The sequence below is a fragment of the Fomitiporia mediterranea genome, assembly GCF_000271605.1.
Source record: "Fomitiporia mediterranea MF3/22 unplaced genomic scaffold FOMMEscaffold_5, whole genome shotgun sequence".
Taxonomy (NCBI): Eukaryota; Fungi; Basidiomycota; class Agaricomycetes; order Hymenochaetales; family Hymenochaetaceae; genus Fomitiporia; species Fomitiporia mediterranea.
In genome coordinates, this window is record NW_006760390.1 from 1,978,353 (window position 1) to 2,000,200 (window position 21,848).

At 48.6% G+C, this 21,848-nt stretch overlaps 10 protein-coding genes across 10 annotated transcripts; 5 read left to right on the plus strand and 5 right to left on the minus strand.

Annotated features, from left to right (window-relative positions):
• Positions 1–105: 105 nt before the first annotated feature.
• Positions 106–2,095, minus strand: FOMMEDRAFT_140156 (delta 8-sphingoloid desaturase protein; the record flags this gene model as incomplete). Its single annotated transcript, XM_007265623.1, has 5 exons — positions 106–539; positions 625–1,003; positions 1,062–1,083; positions 1,148–1,166; positions 1,226–2,095. 5 exons carry the CDS (start codon positions 2,093–2,095, stop codon positions 174–176), a joined length of 1,656 nt encoding a protein of 551 aa, XP_007265685.1. The 3' UTR covers positions 106–173.
• A 446-nt stretch (positions 2,096–2,541) lies between these two features.
• FOMMEDRAFT_155219 (uncharacterized protein) lies at positions 2,542–4,579 on the plus strand (the record flags this gene model as incomplete). The annotated part of the gene is made up of 3 exons (XM_007265624.1): positions 2,542–3,230; positions 3,299–3,486; positions 3,546–4,579. 3 exons carry the CDS (start codon positions 2,542–2,544, stop codon positions 4,577–4,579), a joined length of 1,911 nt encoding a protein of 636 aa, XP_007265686.1.
• A 522-nt stretch (positions 4,580–5,101) lies between these two features.
• On the minus strand, positions 5,102–6,867 carry FOMMEDRAFT_81639 (imidazoleglycerol phosphate synthase; the record flags this gene model as incomplete). The annotated part of the gene is made up of 2 exons (XM_007265625.1): positions 5,102–6,685; positions 6,748–6,867. The coding sequence occupies 2 exons, from the start codon at positions 6,865–6,867 to the stop codon at positions 5,102–5,104; spliced, it is 1,704 nt and encodes a 567-aa protein (XP_007265687.1).
• Positions 6,868–7,184: 317 nt separating this feature from the next.
• FOMMEDRAFT_106546 (uncharacterized protein) lies at positions 7,185–8,909 on the plus strand (the record flags this gene model as incomplete). Its single annotated transcript, XM_007265626.1, has 2 exons — positions 7,185–7,592; positions 7,650–8,909. 2 exons carry the CDS (start codon positions 7,185–7,187, stop codon positions 8,688–8,690), a joined length of 1,449 nt encoding a protein of 482 aa, XP_007265688.1. The 3' UTR covers positions 8,691–8,909.
• Positions 8,910–9,041: 132 nt separating this feature from the next.
• On the plus strand, positions 9,042–10,338 carry FOMMEDRAFT_140159 (NAD-binding protein; the record flags this gene model as incomplete). Its single annotated transcript, XM_007265627.1, has 8 exons — positions 9,042–9,128; positions 9,205–9,237; positions 9,294–9,509; positions 9,570–9,710; positions 9,763–9,825; positions 9,883–9,961; positions 10,021–10,038; positions 10,100–10,338. 8 exons carry the CDS (start codon positions 9,042–9,044, stop codon positions 10,288–10,290), a joined length of 828 nt encoding a protein of 275 aa, XP_007265689.1. The 3' UTR covers positions 10,291–10,338.
• Positions 10,339–10,422: 84 nt separating this feature from the next.
• Positions 10,423–11,413, minus strand: FOMMEDRAFT_146155 (uncharacterized protein; the record flags this gene model as incomplete). Its single annotated transcript, XM_007265628.1, has 5 exons — positions 10,423–10,960; positions 11,020–11,080; positions 11,139–11,192; positions 11,243–11,293; positions 11,344–11,413. The coding sequence occupies 5 exons, from the start codon at positions 11,411–11,413 to the stop codon at positions 10,423–10,425; spliced, it is 774 nt and encodes a 257-aa protein (XP_007265690.1).
• Positions 11,414–12,032: 619 nt separating this feature from the next.
• On the plus strand, positions 12,033–12,864 carry FOMMEDRAFT_133439 (phosphotyrosine protein phosphatase; the record flags this gene model as incomplete). The annotated part of the gene is made up of 7 exons (XM_007265629.1): positions 12,033–12,063; positions 12,125–12,164; positions 12,229–12,315; positions 12,376–12,397; positions 12,455–12,500; positions 12,562–12,713; positions 12,775–12,864. 7 exons carry the CDS (start codon positions 12,033–12,035, stop codon positions 12,862–12,864), a joined length of 468 nt encoding a protein of 155 aa, XP_007265691.1.
• A 503-nt stretch (positions 12,865–13,367) lies between these two features.
• FOMMEDRAFT_140161 (uncharacterized protein) lies at positions 13,368–15,041 on the minus strand. The gene is made up of 6 exons (XM_007265630.1): positions 14,882–15,041; positions 14,375–14,807; positions 14,119–14,321; positions 13,833–14,031; positions 13,695–13,767; positions 13,368–13,641 (listed from the first exon to the last, which is right to left on the minus strand). Exons 1-6 carry the CDS (start codon positions 14,926–14,928, stop codon positions 13,508–13,510), a joined length of 1,089 nt encoding a protein of 362 aa, XP_007265692.1. The 5' UTR covers positions 14,929–15,041; the 3' UTR covers positions 13,368–13,507.
• A 170-nt stretch (positions 15,042–15,211) lies between these two features.
• Positions 15,212–16,765, minus strand: FOMMEDRAFT_19398 (peroxisomal membrane protein PEX16). The gene is made up of 6 exons (XM_007265631.1): positions 16,582–16,765; positions 16,261–16,528; positions 15,826–16,205; positions 15,583–15,772; positions 15,418–15,524; positions 15,212–15,360 (listed from the first exon to the last, which is right to left on the minus strand). Exons 1-6 carry the CDS (start codon positions 16,718–16,720, stop codon positions 15,347–15,349), a joined length of 1,098 nt encoding a protein of 365 aa, XP_007265693.1. The 5' UTR covers positions 16,721–16,765; the 3' UTR covers positions 15,212–15,346.
• A 3,178-nt stretch (positions 16,766–19,943) lies between these two features.
• Positions 19,944–20,723, plus strand: FOMMEDRAFT_140163 (uncharacterized protein). The gene is made up of 3 exons (XM_007265632.1): positions 19,944–20,384; positions 20,448–20,585; positions 20,638–20,723. The coding sequence occupies exons 1-3, from the start codon at positions 19,985–19,987 to the stop codon at positions 20,694–20,696; spliced, it is 597 nt and encodes a 198-aa protein (XP_007265694.1). The 5' UTR covers positions 19,944–19,984; the 3' UTR covers positions 20,697–20,723.
• Positions 20,724–21,848: the final 1,125 nt, after the last annotated feature.

The following is a 21,848-nucleotide window of genomic DNA, read 5'->3' on the forward strand; positions in this document are numbered from 1 at the left end:
GTTACTTCGTGTACCCACTCTTGCCTGCATGCTATGCTTTACATACATTTACATGCAATGGATATGACCATGCTTTTCTTCATTTGTGAGATACACCCAAGTTGAGTGAAGATGAGATCAGATTGCATCGGGATATACTTTTATAATCCGTTATTCTACTGCGTTGAAAATGTCTATTGTGAAGCAACATTCAGTGCCTCCTTAATGTTCGCGTCCAGCACAGTATTCATAACCTTAACCTGCTGCGCAACGTTCCTCAATACTCCTCGAACCTCCTTATTCCCCTCTATAAATCCGAATTCGGCATATTCAAGACCCTGTTCTTTCGCGAACTCCTTGACGAGTTTGCTGGCAGCCTTGAGGTTGTGTCTAGGCAGACGTGGGAAGAGGTGATGCGTCACCTGTAGATGTAGCCCACCATGCACAAATGCCATGTATTCAGGGCAAATGACGTCTACCGTTGTACGCAACTGACGTGCCGCGAACGACTCGACAGGTCCCAAATCTGCGGACGAGCGGGAAAAATGTGACAGTACGATCTGTAGTTTGACGCCAAAGCAATAACAATTAAATAACAATATTAGGAGTGCAACGCAGATAAAGGGAGAGTAAATATGACTTCACCTGTACGTGAAGAGGCGACGTCATGACGTGGCTCACAAGCATGTATTTCAGCACATTTTGCCAGCTGCCAGTGCCACGGAGAACCGCGCCGTACCACGCCCAGAATACCAGAATACCGACGATCTCGCACCACCAGCTCCAGCGCCCTCCACGCGCCTTTACATTCGCATGTCGTGCGTTAAATAAGTAACTACACGACAGTCGGTAAAGGTTGAAACGCGCTAGCGACATGACAACATAGAAAAGCTTGTGTTGAATGCGAATGAAGAGCTTGCAGGCGAAGTCAAATGGGAGTACGCGCTTGTAGTACGAGGAATACAGGCTTGAGAGGAAATGCGGAGAAATAGCGAAGAAAGGAAGATGTTCTATATCCGGGTCACTAAACCAAATTTGATTTAGAGTGTTATCAAGGATGAGCATACATGAAAATGACGTACTGCGTAGGATGATTCGTGACGACTGCATGCATTCAAGCTACGTCAACATTCACTCTTGGCACACTAGAGTAGAACATGGGACTAACGATGATGCACGTTGTGATTCTATTCCAAATAACAGTACATGAGGACATATCCCAGTCTCAATTTCAGAGGTTACTCACGTTGACCCACCAACCAATACTTAGTCCCCCACAGAAATCAGCAATGAAAATAGAAATCAGGCGGTCAAGGGTCCAGTTATGAGTGACGCCCATATGACCCAAATCGTGCGCGAAAAACGTGAGCTGATGCCAGAAAATGCCCAAAAAGACTGCACTGAGGAAGAACCAGTGTTTCTGATAGAACCAAGCAGCAAGACCAGCAAACAGAATGTAACGGAGTATATCGGGTCCGATACCAGTCACGAATCGCGTTTTGTAGAGACCAGCGTTAATGACGCGTTGATGGAGTTCTTTGTATGCAACTGAGTGTTGTGCCTGCACTTTACGGGATAGCGTGCTGGGAGGAGGCGAAATTGTCTCCAGACTGGGCCTGTCAATCTTAACCTGCTGACCGATAGTTCCCTTTTCTACCAGAAGGATTTGGGATGACGGGCTTATTTCGTCATGGTTGTAGCCAGCAGCTTCTGCCCTCACCCCAGCGGGAGTGTTGTGTATTGGGTCGGCTTGACGGACCCATTGTCCATCCCGCCAGAGCCAGCCGTTCATGTACGGAGGCACAAGTGGTTCCCATCCGTTCAGACCATCTCTGACGCGTGCAACAATATAATGCTGCATTGTCCGAAGGACGTCGTCAACGTGGAAGGCGTCAACCTCGTCCGTAGCATCTCGACCGACGAAGTGGAGGATTGCAAGTTCACCACCTGGATGCCGCTTAAGCCAAGAGGGAGTTACACGTACGACGCGTGAACGATAGATGAAGAGTGCCTCGCCAGCGAGGATACGTGCTGCAATCTCTTCGCGAGTCCATTCCGCGAGAGCTTTGCTTGGTTGGCCGGCTTTCAAGACAGGCGGATTAGGAGACAGACCCATTGATAGACAGAGAACGCGACTGAATTGGAGTCTCGTCGAACGACTTTACAGACAGCGAGTTTATTTTCGGAGCCAGAAGCGTCTGCCGCATTAGTCAGCGTCGGCACCTCCTAAGTAGTCGTTGAGCAAAATTCAAATTCAAGGTGCGTATATATTCGGATTATCCGGTCTTGGAATATGGTTCTAGTTGTACGCATCAGGATAGTGCTGGCATGCCAAGCCCATCAAGATCAATATATGCCCGTTGGCTGTGATGATACATATAACAGCGCCTTAAGAATGCAGGCTTTAAGGAGCTATCAAAGCTACATGCTATACGGATCCAGGATCCCACCAGGGGAGATATCTTATAGCGAGTTGACTGTATCAATAGAGAGCAGGGCGGAGAGGGAAGAAAAAGACAGAAGTGCAAAGTAAGGGATTTCCCGTGGAATTTACGGGGGTAAATGGATGCAAATGCAGAAGTGAGGACTAGAGGCGTGAAGGCCACAGTGAAAAGCGCAGGGCGGGGGCGAGATATGCGCCACAGGAAATATTCAAATAAGGTTCACATTCGGACGCGTGTTGCCGAGTGGAGTTGGGTGTTCAATGACCGTCAGCTCACCCAACTGTTCCTCTCTCCTCTCTTCTTTCCTGCCATCTCCCTCCACGCCAACAGGTCAGCCTCATCCGTCGCTACTCTCGCCCACACCCGCCTACAAGTTCCTTCTGACACCGATCGTTGCCAGATCCCCCGTCGGTGGGCACGGAAGCGACAAGCCAAGACCCGACAGCGATCACCCCGGTTGCAATCAACCGCCCTATATCATTGTGTCCTCGTGCCCTTTCGATCAGCATACATGTACTCGTCCTCCGCCAAAGCATATCGCCCCCACCACTCCTCTCGTCCTTCCAACCATAGAGCCAGATCCAGCTCAGATCCATTCTCCGATCCTATATATCCCGCCCCTACCGTTGCCTATTCCAGATCAGACGCCCCGCCGCCTCCACCCAAACAACAACAGTACAAGAAGTCCACAAGGCAGTACACTGACTCTCGCGACCCGCGTATGCTCGAGTCAGCCGTGCGCGACACCGTGACGGTCCGTCCAGTCGATACCCCCTCCAGGACAAGGATGGGCAGAAGTCAAACAGGGTATGCTTAATTTCGCTTCTTTGCCCGTTGCCTGCTTCCTGATGCAACTTTTGTTATTATTATTAAAGTGGGGTTCCAACGAACGTCGGCGGCTCCAGACACGCTCCACCCCCAACTAGACGCTCCTATTCTCAGGACTCTGCAACTCGCGCCGCAGCCGCCATGGAAAAGTCTCGCAAGGCAGGCGCCAAGAACAAGAAAGGTTCTACTCATGCGGACGTCATTGACAGACTCGACTTCACAGGTGTTGGTCCGAGTGCGTAATTCTCACGCTGTTATCTTTTGTGCGCACTAACGCAACTCTCTCCCCTACAGTGTTCCATCACGATGGACCCTTTGATGCCTGCGCCCCATCTCGCAATCGCCATAAATCCAAGGCGCCGATGATGGCTTGGACTTCTCCAGAAGATGATGGGCCCATGTCTGCGGCTCAGCTACGTGCTGATCGTAAACGAGGCCTGCCCGATGTAGCTGGACTTCGCGAGTCTCCTTACCCCACCTTTGGAGCCGACACTGACCCTTACGGGACTCAGAAGAACGCAAAGCAAGTGGACCGCATCGCGGAAGCATGGGGTATGCATGAACCCGAGCCATATGAAGAGTTCTTCGGAAGCGGAGCCGGCCACGGCACAGGAGACAATTCCGCTGCAAGTTCAATCTACGGAGGGTACGAAAGCCACTATCATAACGCGAGGAACAGACCTCAAGGGCGCGAATTACGTGAAACATACGCTGAAGACGCGCAGCCAAGGAAGGCAAAGGTCCGCGTACCTCCACCACAGCCGTTGAACTTGCCTGGTACTGGCCGGTCAACCTCCTTGGATGCTCCATCTAACTCGTTGCCATCGCCTCCCCTCACTGGCTCGCCAGGTGCGCCAAAGAGGAGCAAGTCGCTTATGCAGAGAATCAAGAAGATGCGTGATCAACCGAATGTCCCAGTTGAAGCCGTGCAAGGCGATGGAAATCAGTCGCCACCTTCATCGAGCGAGAATTATCCGCCAGGCGGATACTCTGATGGAGGCCGGCCGAGTCGTCCGACACATCGTCAGCAGAATTCATTCTTTGGCCGTTTTGGTGGTCGAAATGCAAGTGCGAATGCTGGGGCGACATCGCCTTCACCGGACATGAATGAATCGTATGTTTATGTGGAGAGATCGACAAACAACAAGGCGCTGCCACCCCGTCCAGCTGAAACACCCATAACACCACTCAACGGACATGAAAAGGATGGTTATTTCGACGGCCCGCACTCGCCTGGCGGAACACCAATGAGCCCCGGAAATGGACTTGGACGGAAGACTAGCCTTCTCAAGAGAGTGAGAGGCGCGGTACGTGTTGGTGGTAAATAGACTATATTATCCGACCCTGCGTCATTCCTTGCACCCCCAATTTCCTGCTTTCTTACGTTTTATGGTTCTGAAGAATTACGCGGTAGGACGCTTCAATCGCGGGTTATGCGTATTTTCTGCGACTTTTCTGTTTATCTCTGAACTTTCTTCAACGGTGGTTTGTTTTTGGTTTTTCACCAATAGATGGCTCTTTCTCAGATTGTCATCACCTTGCCTTCCCTCTGGTCGATGTTAAATGTAAATCCACAACTCCTTTCACTTCTATATTCTATGTTCTGTATCTTCCTCCCCAGTACTCCTATTCTATTTCTTGTAGCGACATCTTGTTCGATTGGAGATCCAAATATGACTATTGTCCTTTGTACCCGAATTGTTAGTCTTCGTTTGCACAATGCCATGCGACTGTGACCTTGTATTGAATACATGAGATACGCACGTTATTTCCTCTACGATAGTACTTGAAAGCATCTTTATGTCCACGGAATAGATGAAGTAACTTCAAGGAAAATCCAGCAGAGGTTTTCAAAGAAATTCCGCCGCATTCAGTGCAGATATTTCTCTGCTTTGAATGCCCGCTCGCTTCAGGCTTTCCTTAACTTCTTCAATCTTCACCTGTAACCGGTGGAAGATCCCTGCAGCCAACGCGGCTTCAACACCTGTCTTCTCGAATACATCCGTGAAGTGCGCTACATTCCCCGCTCCGCTGCTAGCGACAACCGGGATTGTGACAGCGTCTCGAACGAGTCGAATAAGGTCGAGATCAAAGCCTCGGCCAGTTCCATCTCTGTCAATGCTGTTTAACAGAATCTCGCCCGCGCCGAGCATCTCTGCTCCTTTTGCGAGTTGGACGGCTGAAATATCTCGTGCTTGACGCCCACCAGAGACAGTACATTGATACCACCAGGCCTGGTCTTTCTCGTCACCCTCACCGAGGACAAGCTCGCCCTTATGAGACCCATCGTAGGTATTTGGATCGACATATACTCGCTTTGGGTCGATACTAACCACGACTGCTTGTCGTCCGTATGCGTCTGCAATCGTTTCGATGGCGCTAGTTCCGTCTATCTTTCCGTTCTTCAGTAAGTTCTCGACGGCATAGACAGCTTCCGAACCGATAGAGACTTTGTCTGCACCTGCACGGAAATATTCACCAGCAACCTCTAGTGCACTGCGAGGTGTGCCGTCTGGGTCAACAGTGTCTTTAATCCCTCCGCCAATTGTGAGAGGGACAAACACAGTCTCGGCGGCTGCACGAACAACAGCAAGCATCGGTTGGTCTTGCAATGGTGAATGGCGGAAAGAGGTAATATTCAACAGACAGATTTCGTCTGCGCCTTCCACGAAATAACGCGCTGCGAGTGCGACTGGCTTGCCGAGGTTCCGTACTGTGCCAGCTGTGCGGACCTGTACGGCAGAAGATGAAGACGCAGGTGCCGCCTTCTCGCGTACATCATACTGGTCTCCCTTCGTAACGACTAGGTCACCGTCGTCATTCGCACGAACGTCCATGCATGCAATTATACGCTTCGTGAGACCATCGCGCGGTTTGGGTGAACGTGCGACAACAGGACGGGGTGGTTCGCTGACAAGTTCTTCGTCGGACCTACTGAGCCAGGTACTCAAGATACGCAAGCCGGCTTCACCAGACTTCTCCGGGTGGAATTGCGTGCCGAAGACGTTGCCTCTGCGAACAGAAGCGACGAAAATCTCTTGACCGTACTGTGTTGTGCTGTGGACCCATTGTGCAGCTGCCACGTTCGACGGATCATAAGCAGCGCGGAACGAGTGGACAAAGTAGTAGTGTAGTTTCTCATCCATCCCTTCTTTGGCCCTTTCTTCTGGGTCGATGAAGTCGATGGAGTTCCAGCCCATATGAGGAACAGACTTGTCCGCATTGTCAAAGCTGGCAATAGTTGAAGGTATGATTCCGAGCCCCTGGACTCCAGGGTTCTCTGTAGACGAGTCGAATAGCACTTGTAGACCAATGCATATTCCAAAATACGGTCGACCAGAAGCAATATATTCTCTAAGAGGTTCTAAGAGACCACGAGATTTTAGGTGATTTATGGCGCTCTTGAAGGCACCTACACCAGGAAATATAAGTTTCTATTACAGAGCATGGTGTTTAGCAAAGAAAATAGCACGAGAGGATAAAGTGCGCGACAAACCGTTGCTTTTGCGAAATCGTCAGGAGATGCTATCCACTGAAAGTCATAACCGAGTCTTTTGAGAGAGTTGGCGAGACTCCTAACATTTCCCGCGCCATAATCGAGTAGGTAGAGAGTCATCTTGCTTTTTGTAAAGTATATGCATCAGGAAAGGCTTGTTTTCGGCCGATCGAACGATGATCCTGATCGATGAGTCACTTGATTGAGGACTGGCTATATGCGCGTTCTAAAACTTGCGAAATCTTTTGTCAGGTCCTGCCACTCGTCCTACCATTGTACTGCCAGCAGCCTGCATACGTTAACTCTCTACTCACATAGGTGCTGACCGCTGGACGCTAGTAACATTGCCTACTGCTGTGTCCTAATCTCTTCCGAATCCTGAGATCTATAAATCAGAACTCCGGCCATCCCCTTTGATTTTGTTCTATTACTTCAAAATGCCGTCTTCACACTCGTTCCCGGTCCCAATTAACTCAACTAACGTAAACACGAACGCCGTCTCGATCTCGAGGTCTCCCACTCAGCAATTGGCCAGCTTGTCCATGTCTGTCTCACCGACGCAAGTGACACTCCATGACAGATTCCGCAGCCACAAGGAATCCATCGGACCTATCCACCGTACCAGGGTCCTGAGGCCTGTTGACAAAGACGAGATTCGCCTTTTGCTGCTGGAGAACATTAGCCAGGAGGCTGTTGCGGCCTTTAAGCAGCAGGGTTTTCAGGTTGATCACTTTTCGAAGTCTTGGAGTGAGGATGAGCTTGTGGAGAAGATCGGGCAGTATCACGCCATTGGTATTCGCAGCAAGACGAAAATCACGCATCGGGTCCTGAAGGCAGCGTCCAAGGTATGCTTGTAGTGTTTCTCATTCATATTCAAATATCGACTTAATATACGGAAATAGTTGGTCGTTATTGGATGCTTCTGCATTGGCACCAATCAAGTCGATCTCAACAGTGCAGCTCATGCTGGCATACCTGTGTTCAATTCGCCTTTCTCCAACTCGAGATCAGTCGCGGAGCTCGTAATGTCTGAGCTCATAGCACTTTCACGACAACTATTTGATCGTGCGCGAGAAATGAAAGATGGACTTTGGAACAAGATGTCGAAAAACTGCTGGGAAGTGCGAGGCAAGACGCTCGGGATTGTCGGCTACGGGCATATCGGTTCTCAACTTTCCGTGCTGGCCGAATCATTTGGCATTCGTGTCCTCTTCTATGATGTGGTCAACATTATGCCTCTCGGATCTGCTCGGCAATTGCCCACGCTAGATGCTCTCCTCGCGGAGTCTGACTATGTTACGCTCCACGTTCCCGAACTTCCGGAGACCATAAATCTCATCGGTGCTCCTCAACTAGCGCAGATGAAGAAGGGCTCGTATTTGATTAACAACGCTCGTGGCAAGGTGGTCGATATTCCTGAGTTGGTAAAGGCGTTGAAAAAGGGTCATTTGGCTGGTGCAGCCATTGATGTGTACCCGTCCGAGCCGGGATCCAACGGTTCACCCTTTGATGACCAACTGAATTCGTGGGCCTCAGAGTTGCGCTCCATTCCGAATGTCATTTTGACGCCACACATCGGCGGCTCGACGGAAGAAGCCCAGCGCATGATCGGAGAGGAGGTTTCTACGGCATTGACTCGCTATTTGAACCTCGGAACGTCATTTGGTTCCGTCAATTTCCCAGAAGTGGACCTGCGCGCTATCGACATTGACCAGCCCAACCAAATTCGGTTATGTCATGTGCATAACAACCAGCCAGGTGTACTCAGGCAGGTCAACGAGATTCTCAGCCCGTACAACGTCGAGAAGCAATACTCGGACAGCAAGGGCGATATTGCCTACCTCATGGCCGATATTTCGGACGTCAGCCAGCAGGACGTCGAGCGGCTGCAAGAGAAGATCTCGGCCACGAGCGCGAATATTCTTACGAGAGTGCTGGCGTAAAATACTCGTATCCGTGCGGTTCGCGGGAGGATAGGATTGTAAAAGGTTATGAACGGTTCCACCCGACGCATATAGAGTGCGATATAGAGCAATTTATATTTGTCGCCCCATTCAACTGGCATCACCATTCAACTGGGCACTCTGTTGCCAAGCTTTGTCACTAAAATTGTATAGTAGTCGGTTTCATTAATAATTGACAATTATAACTCGTGTGTATAGCATTGCATGCTGTGCTAAATGCTGGTGGAAATAAGAACACGAGAATCACATTCTGCATAGAAACGTCGATCGCGGCTATAGGATGCGGACGGCTCATGAAGCGGTTTCTGCTCTTGTTCCATTCTCACCACCATGTCGAGCTTAGAGGTCAACAAGCTTTTCGACGTGCGCGGTAAAGTCGTGCTGGTGACAGGTGGTAGTAGGGGTATTGGCAAAATGGCAAGTTACACAAATTTTAAATATTTGTTGATTTAGTATTGCTTAGAGGTTGCACGGCTAACATTTTTATTGGCAGATTGCTAGTGGTTTCGTGAGGAATGGAGCGAGGGTACGTGGCCTTACGCGCATTTTTGAAGAGGAATTTGAAGTTGAAGTCAACTTTAGGTCTACATAAGTTCTCGGTCTGCAAAGGATTGTGAAGAGACTGCGAAAGAGTTAACAGAGATGGGTCCCGGAAAATGCTTCTCCATTCCCGCGGACATGCAGAAGCTTTCGGAAGTCGACAGATTGGTCAAAGAGCTCAATAGTAAAGAATCAAAGCTACACGTCCTTGTGAACAATGCTGGTGCTACTTGGGGAGAGACTTTCGAAGATTACCCGGTACGGATTTTAACATAAAGTTAGAGAGCCGAGAAGCTAACAAGGTTAATTGTTTATCAGGATTCTGCGTTCACAAAGGTTTTGACGCTCAATTTGCAACGCGTCTTTAACCTGACGCAAAAGTGTCTTCCTTTGCTTCGTGCAGCTGCCGACGAAGGTAGAGATGGTGACTCATGGAAAGATCCTGCTCGAATAATCAATGTAAGTATTCCATTCTGAACCGAAGTTAGCGAAGTAATTAAGCGCCCATCAGATTGGAAGTGTAGAAGCCCTTGAGGTGCCGAGCCATGAAACCTATGCTTACTCCGCCTCAAAGGTATAAATATAAATCAATCAAGTTTGAGCCTTATTGTGACGATGTTTTTCTCCCAAGGCGGGATTGCACCACTTGAGTAAAGCCTTTGCTGGCCGACTCGGGTTCCAAGGTATTACCAGCAATACGATTGCATGTGGTATGTGTCTATTTTAAGTTCTTGCGAAAGATCCTCCTTACGAAGAATTCACTACCTAGGACCATTCGAGAGCAAAAGTAAGTCCGGAGTTCATAAACTTCTGATCAATAGTATTGCTCACAAATACTCTCCATGCAGTGATGGCGCAGACCCTCCGGACATTGGGCGACCACATTGTTAGAGGAATTCCTTTATCCCGGATTGGCTCTCCCGAGGACGTAGTTGGGACTTTGCTCTTCCTGTCCGGACGCGCAGGAGCGTATGTGAATGGAGCAACAATTGCTCTTGACGGTGGAGGTTTGGTTTCGTCTGTCAAGAGTAAATTATAAACTGCTCGAGGGATATTATCTCAAATCTTCTCGAAGCGGGTTACTTCGAACCATTTTAACATCAGGTTTTCTGGATAATAATGACTTATTATGCATAATAATTTAAGTACAAGGTAGATACATGCTTCAATATTACGCAACTTTCTGTTGTTCCGGCACATCATCTTCCTTCTTTGAGTGTTCCTTGTCGGACTGCGAAGAAGCCGTCACTACATTTGGGTCGTCAGTCCCACCTACCGACTCTTTCGGTGATTTTTCTGCAGTTGAGCTTTCTGCGTCTTGCTTCTTTTCTGAAGGTGCTGTTTGTGGCTCAGATGCGGGTTCCTTACTAGAACTGAGGCCCTTCACAAGATCGCCAGCCTCATCTCCCTCCAAACCCAGTTCCTTCACAAGGTCAGCTAGCTCGTCATCCGTAACCGATACGCCATGCAGGCTATTATCCCCCAACAACGATCCGGCATCAAGTTCACTTGCTGCTTTTGTCTTGTCCTTCAACGGCGAATGCGAGCTCGCGAATGATGGCTTTTGGCTTGTCATCTGCGCCGGTGAAGATGCTCCAGGTACACCTATAGGCTTCGCATCCAGAGAAGGGGTATCTAGTTCATCTGCATCCCAAGACTCATCCAAGCGTAAGAATCTTTCCAACTCGTCATATTCTACGGCTTCTTCACTTTGAGATGAATATAGAATAAGAATTAGCCAATGAGTAATAGTAGTCACAAGGCGTACAAATCTTCAAATGTTCCAGGAAACATGCCTCCGACAAGGATACCCGGAAGTTGTTGCTTGGCTACAATAACACCTCAGTTCAGGTGCAAATAACCACAGTAGAGAACATAAACACTAGCCTAGGGGTGCCTTTCTTTTCCATAGTTTCTTTGCATCTTCGCTTGACGCTAAGTCTGGATTTCCAGTGAATAAGATACTATCTATAGGTGGCACCATCACAGACCGTAGGAAGTAAACGGGACCTTCTTAACTTGGAGGATACGAAGGATATATTCTGTTCCATGCTCAGACGCGTGATATGCTCTGTGATAGCGGTCAGCTAACCTTGCCGCTTTCTTAAAGCTGGTTGAGATGCAATAGTCGTTAAGAAGACCTCGACTGGTGGAGACGGCATTGTGTCGTCTGATTGTAGTAAAGACGAGAAGTGCACAAAGCTGTGCCGGATGTGTGTCCATAAGTCGTACTTTCAGTCACGTGCACAGGAAGTGATCATATCCGCCGCCTCAATGTCCCATACATTACAGCCGTTTGCAAATATAATGAGACTTTTTGATTTTCGGAGAAATGATGACATGTAAGAAATCATGTGACAGTTCGGACTTAGAGGAAATTTGTAGGCATGAGATATTGAATGAGACGTGTCGTGCCAGCAATGGCCCAGCATCTGTGGCTGGTTCTGTGCATGCATTTTGACAGTAGTAGAGGATAAGCAGCTTTGATAGAAGTAAGACATAATAGCACAATATTGAATAAAACAGTAATAGACAGGTTGATAAGTTAGTAATGAGTAGTAGGAGGTAGACTATATGCACAGATACTGCCCTATAGGCACGACGCGTCTCTGTCTTGTGTTTGCTATTTTCTTGCTAAGTCTAAAATATCACATGATTTCTTACATTACATCACTTTGCTCAAAATCAAAAAGTCTCATTATATATGCAAACGGGTGTAAATCACTTTCACTAGCACTCAAGTCGGCTGTTCAACTCTCGTTCACCACGACTACCTACTCAATGGCCACATCTGTGTTGATAGTCTGCCTTGGTATATACTTTGATATATTAGAGACTGCGTCTACGCCACAGACCTGATCTTTGATTTCAAGGGAACATCTGCCGTTCTCCCATGGGCGAAGCTGTTCTAAGGTCTCTATACTATTTGCTCCAAGGCTGTCTCAATCGGATAGTAATTATATTGCGTTATCCTCAGACATACAGCTCAGGAGCGAGGAATTGAGATGGTTGTCGACAGTGCAGGAACAGCCGCATACCATGTCGGAGAAGATCCAGATGATAGGTATCCTTGGTTCTGTTATTTTGTCCGTTCTGCAAGCTGAGAAAACTATTCGCTCACAAGAACAGTTGAGGTGTGCAGAAGAGTACGCCAACGTTACATATTTAATTTATGGATGATTGCTCAACATTGGTATTTCCAGCACAAAGTTCCAATAGAGCACTCAGCTCGTCAAGTCGTACAGAAAGGTACGAAATCCAGGCACACAGTGCATCCTTTTCTCGATCCCGGCTCAATTGGCACATACAGACTTCAGTGAATTCGATTATATCCTGGCGGCCGACGAGTCAAATCTCTACAACTTGCAGAGGAAAGCTCCAAAGGGTTGTAAAGCACAGGTCCGTTTATGGGGTTCCTACCTAGATGACAAGCCCATTGCAGATCCCTATTATGGCGGACTGGTGCGTTTCAATAAGGTATGTATTGCTAGACAATCTGTGTCTGACTGCTTGGTCTCTTTAGCACGGTTTTGAGCAAGTGTTTCGACAATGTCGTGACCTTTCGAATGCGTTCTTAGATGCTATCACCGAGAAGAAGTCGGAATCGTCGTAGTAATGTATATCCTACCAAGCTAACTTGGTCAATGTGTATTCTTGGGAAACGAGAGCTTGTCAATTCGATAGAGTCCTAGAGCTTGTCCCGTCAGTTGCAGGCATCACCTTTGTTTATTGTGATGGTAGTCTTCGTCTGCACCGAAAGCACCTGCCCACGCCCGGTTCTGGTCAATTCCAATGGCTGCAATAGCATTTCTTGCGGAAGTCGTCCCACTCCACTCATCTTACGAAAGTCTTAAAGTTGAAGGGATGTCGCACTTAAGCGAACATTCAATATACTGAAATATAATTGTCCTGCCTCACGACAAATGCGTGTTGCTGGTCATTGTTCCGTATTACAACTGACTCTCTTGCTGAGCTCCAAATTAATATGAACTGAGAAACTCAGCTCGCGTGGGCTGGGGCGAGTGAGGAATATGTGGCAGAAACTGAATATCAGGCACGATACCTTGTGTATCCTTCGTATTGTACGGATTTAAAGTGGACCTAAGCCGCGTAAGTAGGATTTAAAGCTTGGAGAGTTTAAGAAAACAGGGCTGCTACGTAAATGGTACAATGATTGCGTGCTGCACGAAACTGATTGTCCATCGTTTTCATTCAAATGGGGTATCCCTAAATGCAGGATGCGGAAACAGTCACGATCAATCAACTTTCCATTTCTCTCCCATGGGATCGGCTTCGTCCTCGGTGGTCACAACCAGCTCCACAGACCAAATGACAAGGGTGAGGAAGATGTTCATCCATCGCCACCACACCTGGGAAGACTGGTCCAACACTTAACAAAAAGTCGATCAGATATCGATGAAACATGCGGAGTTAAACACTTACGTAGAAGAGAGGAGTATACAGTCACTAGAATGGCTTGTCTATACGTGAGAAGAATATGTGTCAATCTGCTAGTCTGGTTAAAAAATAAAAAAAGTTGACGTCAAGCAACGCGATAAATGACGAAGTAAACATGCGTACTGGACGCCCATTCCATCCATCATCCACACCATCCTCACTATCCCAGCTATCGGCGCCAATCGTTGGAAGAATATATGATGCAAGATGCAATACGGTCAATCGATATGCCAAGGCAAACAGAACAGGCTTTGGAAGTGTATTGGTTACAAAGTTCATTAACGTTTGAATGTGGGGAAGGATGTTGGATAACAATGGTGCGCTGTGATGTGAATAGAAACACGGGAAGGAGCGGAGATAGGAATCAGCAACTCAATACAAGGAATGAAATCGTGGAGGGTGAACATACTATGAAGAGGAAGGTCCTGATATTGAACCGACATCAAACCCACAGAGCCAAAGATTGTATGCCAAGAATAGTGCTAAAGCAGATGATTCAATGACATTCGTGCGTCGCAAGCTGAACCCAATGAGAGTGAGGAAAATAAATGCGGTCAAAGCCGAGCCCAGTAGAGTTGAAGATAATGGAGACGTGGCTACGGAAGGATATGACTAAAAGACGCTGTCAGTGAGTTCATTTCCGCAGTACGAGAAAGGCTTCTTACTGCGCCAATACGCCATGCTGCACCAACATATGCCACTGCAGAAGCTACCAGAAGGCCGAACTGGTACCCCTCCCCTTCACCCGCGAGTTCACGTCCGATTCGCCCAAGCTTCTGTGCGACAAGCAAGCTACTTAAACCCTCCATGACGACAAAGCACGGACTGCTCCAACTAAGGAACTTGCCCCACCAATTTGCCGCCGTTATGAGGATCGGGGACACGCTTTGCGAGAAGATGTTGAAGCATACGAGAAGCAAGAAGGGGTGCATGGGGACCTGCAGGACGGATAGCGATGGCCATCTCCAGAAAAGTAGCATAGTTCCATGTATGAGCGAATGGATGAATAGCAGCAAGGATAGCAATAGAAATGCTTGTGTTGAAAGTGTCGCAAGTGTCAGCGGTAAGAAAAGCAGGATTTGTAGAACCGTCGATAATCTGAAGGGATAGGTAACGAAAGTTGTTAGAAAATCGAGACTATGCGTAGCCAATACAGTTCCAATTGCACACACTTTGCAGCACTCGACACGGTGCTCCATATAATCCACGGCGTAGCCATGTTCTTGGTCTTGGTTTGTACTTGTGGACGTGACGTACGTGGTACAAAATTCGGCGATGGTGCTCTCGATGTACAAGCTTCGGGAAGTCAGTAGAGGCACTCAGGCCTTGACGAATGCATGCGCCTTTGAGCTCATCGGGGACGGCACGAGAAGCTGCGACTGTGTTTCGCAGCAGTCTCTGACTCTGAGTCTTCACCACTGTGGCGCAGCGCGTGTATAACGTAATCAGACCATAAACAAACCACGCGTCTCGGCAAACGGCAATTATGTGGCGGTAGCATATGAAAAAGCAAAAACAAAAAAATCATAGTACTTATTTACACAAGGATTTAGAAAAGACAGTGTACGCTAGTGTTGAACAAGACAGTAACTATCAGCAAGGGGGAATTAAATAGTCGGACTGGGTAGAACCGTACATCAGGTTGCAGTATCTGCAAGCAGGACAGATGTCTCAGTCAAGCAGTGAACTGAAAATACGCATAACTTACAATAATAATAGTCCTCAATTAACGGTATCCAATCCTGGATGAAGGCGCTCAGGAGACCCAAGACAGGTTTATCCGCCGTCTTGTTGGCAAATGCCTCTAGCTTCGGTCTGCAAAAAAAGGACATTTCAATCTGATGTACTCCAGCTATTAAGTTGTTCTCGTCACCTCGTATATGACTGCCATATAGATCCACGCAGCAAATACCACAAGAAATCACGGTCACGTCGTGCGTATTCACTACGCTCAAGTGCTGAAGACGGTCGTGGAACTCGCCTCAGGTAGCGAGAGAAAAGTTCAAGCGACAACGAAACAATCAATGGATTTGTCGACTTCGGATTCCGGCTAATAACCCCGACTAAGATTGCTCGTCAGTAAGCTTCCACGAGACTTATCACGGAGAGTACGAACCATAGATCAGAGGTCTTAAAATATAAATAATCTCTGCGACCCAGTCTGCTGGAGAGCTGAGTTCGCGGATGAGAGTTGTCGGCTCCTTAACCGATGATGTAGATAGCGCTTTCGGTAATAAGTATTCTTCAACAGGAGCATCACTTGACAATGCAGCAGGCTTGTTCAAGAACGAGTTAGGGTTGTCCAAAGAGATGTGGTTATTCTTTAAGTGCTCTGGTGTCATCAACGGTGAGTCAGGATGAGAAGAGGGCGCAAGGGTCGGTGATGACGACGCTGATTGGAGTTCAATGGTTGTTGGATCGAAGTCGCGCTCAGGCAGAGGGGGCGAGAGCAATGGTCGTCGGGTAATCTTGAGGATGATAAGCCGGAGCACCGCTCTGTATGGATTGAGCAACGTCTTTCAATATCACGCGTAAACTTTGGTGTACATACTTGATCACTTCCAGCAAAACAATCCCCCTCCATTTCGTCTTGTTAGACACTTTTCTCCTCATACCCATTTCTAGAACTAGTTCCGTGAAGCGTATCACTTCCAATGTCCGAGCGGCCCATTTGTACCGAGCAGATTTGTCCGACCAGGCGCGGGTGTAACGTGAATGTGCAGACGGCGGCAGTAATGGTTTGAAATTCGGGTCGGCATGAGCAATGCGAGACAGAAGCGCATCGTGATACATGCTCATGAGGTTGAGAAATGCGGACACTGGTTGTGTTAATCAGTTTGACGATAGACCACAAACGCACAGGGGTACTTACATGCCTCAGAAGCTAACTCCGCATCCTTGAAACGACCGGGAAGAAACCAGGTCATCGACCTGAGGGATGATTCGAGAGTTGAGATTACGGATGCATTGTTGAGCAGGAAATTCTCATAGTGCGCCAGAGCCGACGACATTTGACCGTCGAAGCGACTGGTCTCTCCCAGCGGCTATGCGGTGAAGGCAAAAGAAAGACGACGAGTTGTGTGAGGAGGAATAACACGCGACTTCCTTTTTCAGCAGGTGAAATGTTCAATGTCCGTGTTCAGCATATTTTGCCGGCCCCGAATTAATATTTGTACTCCCACAGGATCCACACAGCCCTCAAGGCTAACTCTGTGTAAAGCATCATCTAAGAATAATTTTGCTCTTTGTGGCCATTTCTGCGGCATCAATCAGCGGACATGAGGCAAACGCATTGCAGTGTGTTTTATGGGGCAGAAGTTTCGAATGTCGCTCCCAGAGTGGGTCACTTTATCGACCGAGGATAGGATTGGAAGAAAAAATTGTCGAATGAACTCCTGGTTATCCGCGAAAGAAACAAAGGCACTATATTACTATGCATATCCTAAAGACATAGAGCATGAATAATATTCGCCCGAACGCTGTGCTACCTGTGTGAATCACAGGATTGAATCAGAGGACCAAGATGCATTGACGGACAGGTTAGCGGAGTACCCGTAGGCATCGGAAGGGAGTGGCAGGTGACGATGGAAAGTACTTTTCTGGGCTCATGGTGGAATCACTGGATGATGAATGCCGCAATGCGTGCGAGATGGGATCGCATATAGAAGTCGGCTAAATATTGATTGTTGACTGCTGGCCTGAGCTCCTTGCCTCGAGGCTTTCCAGTTCCCTTTACAGATACTCCTCCTCTACTTGGCCTCCACCGCGCCCTCCTGCTCTGCGCGCGCACAAACGTGGGTGTGTACGCACGAGCCGCAGGTCCGTAATATCTTATACTCGTCTCTTCTTTCTCCAATCCCACGACCTTGTCCAGATGAACGCTCATCCAACCGACAGAACTGCTGCCAACAACCCTGGTGCTCTGTCGTCTCTTTCTAGCGCTGGTGTATGCGGTTCTCTCGATCCGCCCATCCCTTCGAAGAGTACCTCCAAACGCGGATGGCGCTACATCCAATGCACAAATGTCCAAGATGAACTTCGCGTGTGTTCCGTTCTTGCTCTGGTTAATGGTATATGGGCTCTGGTTGACTCTTCTTTTGCGTCCTTTCAGGTCTTGTTACCCCCGCGGCCTGCTGCAATCTATGCAAATCTGCTCAAAGTTGAAACCCACGCCATAGCGAAGAACGACGCTGATTCTCTACGCGAGGTTCAGCATATCCGTTATCTCAAAGATGCTATGGTTAAACGGTGCCAAAAGTTGGTAAAAGATGCGATCGAGAATCGTGGTGTCAGGAATGTTTCAGTGGTCGAAGCGCCGCTCGACTTTAAGCTTAAACGGCTTGAGCAATGGTGGGAATCTATAGAAGCTCAAGGAAAGACAAAGAGTCACTCCAAGAGCAACCAAGGTAAGGTACGACGTTTTTTATGAATGGGTAATCTAACAGGGCAACTTCGCCTTAGACGGTGCGGAACGATCAAGCAGAATGCAAGTCAGCGCATCGACAGCTACGGTCTCTCCCAACAATGGCCGTGCCTATAACACGACTGTCGTCCAGGCGAATACCTCGTCTAGTGGTGCAGTTACCCAATCACGGCATGTCGCAGATGTACAATCATCGCCAGCAGCGTACAAGAAACGTCCAGCACCATTAGCAGTACCTGTCGCTGGGTCTACTGTTTCCGCACAATCTTCTCCGTTGATACCCCAGACGCCCCACTCCCCCAATACCTCAACTCGTCGCGGCCCCGCACAAATTGCAACCTCGCTGTCACCTCAGGTGCAGTCTCCACGTGAGCGTTCCGTTAGGCCGCAACTGAAGCATGCTACTGCATACAAGTCAGTATATGCAAACAACCAGATGACATCACCGCTGGAAACACCCTATGACCCTTCTTTCGATCCTAATCAACCGCTTGCTGCTCAAGAGTACCTCGCCAGCCCTGCTGTTAATAGAAATGGTATACCTCCCGAAGCGCATTCACCAATGGCCTCCGTCAGGTATGACGGAGTCCCTCCGCCGACCAACGACCCCCGTATGTCAAGACAGCACGTCTACAGTGCAGCGGACGCACTAGCCGAACCGACAACTGTCCAGACGGATCCGTCGCATCTTAAAAGCAGGTTCCATGCAACTTACGCAATATCTCCAGCCAATTCCTCTTCCTCTCCATCTTCGAATGGCAGCAAGCCTTCCACTTATATCCAGCAGAATGCCTCATACATTCGAGATGGAACCAGTGCACATCTGCAAGCCGAAACAATCCATTCAGGTCATTTCCGGACCCATGGTTCGCTCTCCATGCCTCTGCCTAACAGACCTCACGGTTCTTCTGAGAATGACCACAGGAGACGTGCGACAGTCGACGGCGATGATACCGACAGGAGCGTCCCTCGGCCCAAGACTTACATGTATCGCGGTGGTGCCGCTTATCAAAACGCGCCTGACGGTTCACCGGAGGTGTATTATGCTGAACATGCTTACGACGCACAAGGACTTCGACACAATGAAGGCGGTCATAGTCCCTCAGCAGTAAAGCGTATTGCTCGAGCTCTTAACCAGAGTCTTGCTCCAGGTGGCTCTCCATTAAGTTCGACTGGTTCTCAAGGTTCACCTCGCCTGCATGGATCGCCTGGATCACGCCCCACCGCGGATGCTTCTCCTCACTCGCAAAGTAGCCCTGCGAAAAATTCACAACAGACTCGAGGTTATGGCTCAACTCTCACTACAGAACAAGCATATAACTACCCAACGACAGCGGTCCATGGCAGCTCTCCCACCTTATTGCCACCTGACCCCGGTCTTTCTCGCTCGAGGAGAGGTTCCAATGAGACGGAAATCGCTGCTGGTGGGGCCGTGCCCAGCGCTCAGGGCACCGTGAATATGCATATACACCCTAAGCAACAGCTTCGCCGCACGACTTCTCGTCGCGGCCTGCGTAATCGAAGTCCAGCCGGCGGCGATCCTTCGGGCACTACGGCGCAACCAGTCGTACCCCCAACAGATTATTACTCGTCACGACCGAAGTCTTCTCGCAGGACGTCTGGTCGTTTACCAGATGCGCAACAGCCGGTTGAGGGTGACATCTATCAACGTGGTCGAACACGACGTGGAGAGCGATCTCCTCATCGCCGGTATGATACTTCTCCGCGGCGTAGTGACGCTGTCATCCCCGACAGGGCAATCCTTACACCAATGAACAGTAATCGGAACAGTCGGTACACATCGGGCGGATCAAGTGTTTCCGAGCCTGTGATTCCAGACGTGGAGCTCATAATGGAGGCCGAACTCACCAGGAGTAAGGGCGATCGCATTCGTCGGAGACTCGTCCCTCTCCAGAGTTCATCAGAAGAGGGCGGCAGCCGATATGTGTCCGACTTCGAGGATGACGACTCTACGTCTGACGATGATGGTAGGGCCAACGAAGGCTATGACCACTACAAACCTCCGTACCGAACTCGAGATGGTTATGGCTCAGGTTATACATCAGAAGCCGAGGGAGCGAAACCCCGTGCGCCGTCTCGTGCACCTTCTCGATCCCCATCTCGTGGTATTTTGAAGCGGTCGAGTAGCGTGTGCAGTGCACGCTCTAACAAGAGCGTGAGGCTCGAGATTCCAAGGGATCGAAGAGCTCTCGAAGAAGTACGCGATGCAGAAGAGAAGGTTGAGCAAGCCCGTATGTTATTTCAAGCGTATCACCAATGGTGGACGTACTGACTGACCGACGTGCTGGATACAGATAAGCGTCTGGAAGACTTACAGAGAAAGAAAGGGGATAAAACAAAGTCTGCGGATCCGCAAATCATGAAAGCAGCAGAGACGCTCAACCAGGCTCAGCGAAGCCTGAACGAGAGGGAAAACGAATACCAAACGATCCGTAAGTCCTCGAAGGATGTTTTGACAGCGATTGCCTGACTCGTGCCCCACAGTCAAAGCTATGAAGATTAAGCAGTCTGATCAGGATGGGGTTGAACCCCGTTATGTTTAATATTCCATCTTTTTATCGAACTGTTGTATACCAGTCAACCCCTGTAGTGTTACAAGTAATGTCTAATCTACTATCTAATCATCCTGTACGGAAAAGGTATAATAATTATGGTGACCAAGAAATCCGGAAGAAACTCATGAGTACCAAAAGCAAGAAGGGACAGCATAAATATCCGAATAAGAAAGATCAATAAACTTTGCGCGAATATCTCTTCTTCGCTCTGACACGCCAGTACAGGACGAGGGAAACAATGCTAGTTCCGACGAAAACACAAAAGCCCATAACAGAGAAGAAGATGGCGAATGGATGATCAGTGGAGCCTTTATTGTTTGGTATCTTTCCTAAATTCATAGAAAACAGCCCTATCGAAGATAGAAGGCGGTTAGACATTCAATCGAATTGAGGGCTACACAGCTCACGCACCGAGAGGTACCTGTATAGAGACAACCGTAATGGAAACCGTTGTCAAAATGAGAATTGATTTGTCTGTGCTGCCTTTCGTCAGGGATTGTGATACGCGAAGCTGAGACAGGTAAGCCGGATGTGAGTGGCTCAGCATACGCTCGTAGTGACTGAGGGACTGCTGCAAGGTTATTATATGGTCTATGTAAAGGTGTCAGATAGGCAAGTCTAGGAGGTGAAACAATTCCATCCAACCTTGGATATCACCCATGTAAATCGCTACATCATTGTCGGAAGGGGAATGTGATCCGGGACCTTTGTTGCTGATCTCCCTAGATGCAAGTATCAGCCTCTTGCGTATTTGGGCGATAACTTCGCCCTTAGTGCCAAGCAGGCGTCCTAATGACTAAGCCTAAAGTAAGAATAAGGGCCAAAGGAATGCAGATATCTCATACCGTTACAATCCTCCGTACTGCCGCCATCTTAAGCAGAGTTTTGGTTGTTGATGACACAGATTCTTCGTGTTTCGTAGCCTTCTTGGCCTTCCGCCTCCGAAGTATTCTTCTGATTGCACGCCCAATATTACGAAGGAATGAGACGTGCGCTTCAGATATTCGGATGTTCAGGGGCGCGAAACTCGGTCCCTCCTTTCCCGGGTAATCAACCTTTTCGTTGGACGAAGTGCTGAGTGGTTCAGAGGTCTTTGTGGTGCTATCCATTGATGATGATGTGGAATTCGTTGATTCAATA

Coding starts and splice junctions, on each gene's coding strand:
- FOMMEDRAFT_140161 (XM_007265630.1), bottom strand. CDS start 14,928: ATGGCTACGCCGTGGATTATATGGAGCACCGTGTCGAGTGCTGCAAA. Junction 14,322..14,374: donor CAGCATGGCGTATTGGCGCA/GTAAGAAGCCTT, acceptor AGCGTCTTTTAG/TCATATCCTTCCGTAGCCAC. Junction 14,032..14,118: donor TCAGGACCTTCCTCTTCATA/GTATGTTCACCC, acceptor TTCACATCACAG/CGCACCATTGTTATCCAACA.
- FOMMEDRAFT_19398 (XM_007265631.1), bottom strand. CDS start 16,720: ATGTCGTCGGCTCTGGCGCACTATGAGAATTTCCTGCTCAACAATGCA. Junction 16,206..16,260: donor GTTTTGCTGGAAGTGATCAA/GTATGTACACCA, acceptor CAATCCATACAG/AGCGGTGCTCCGGCTTATCA. Junction 15,773..15,825: donor TTTAAGACCTCTGATCTATG/GTTCGTACTCTC, acceptor GAGCAATCTTAG/TCGGGGTTATTAGCCGGAAT.
- FOMMEDRAFT_140163 (XM_007265632.1), top strand. CDS start 19,985: ATGGAGGCCGAACTCACCAGGAGTAAGGGCGATCGCATTCGTCGGAGA. Junction 20,385..20,447: donor AGAGAAGGTTGAGCAAGCCC/GTATGTTATTTC, acceptor TGCTGGATACAG/ATAAGCGTCTGGAAGACTTA. Junction 20,586..20,637: donor AAACGAATACCAAACGATCC/GTAAGTCCTCGA, acceptor CGTGCCCCACAG/TCAAAGCTATGAAGATTAAG.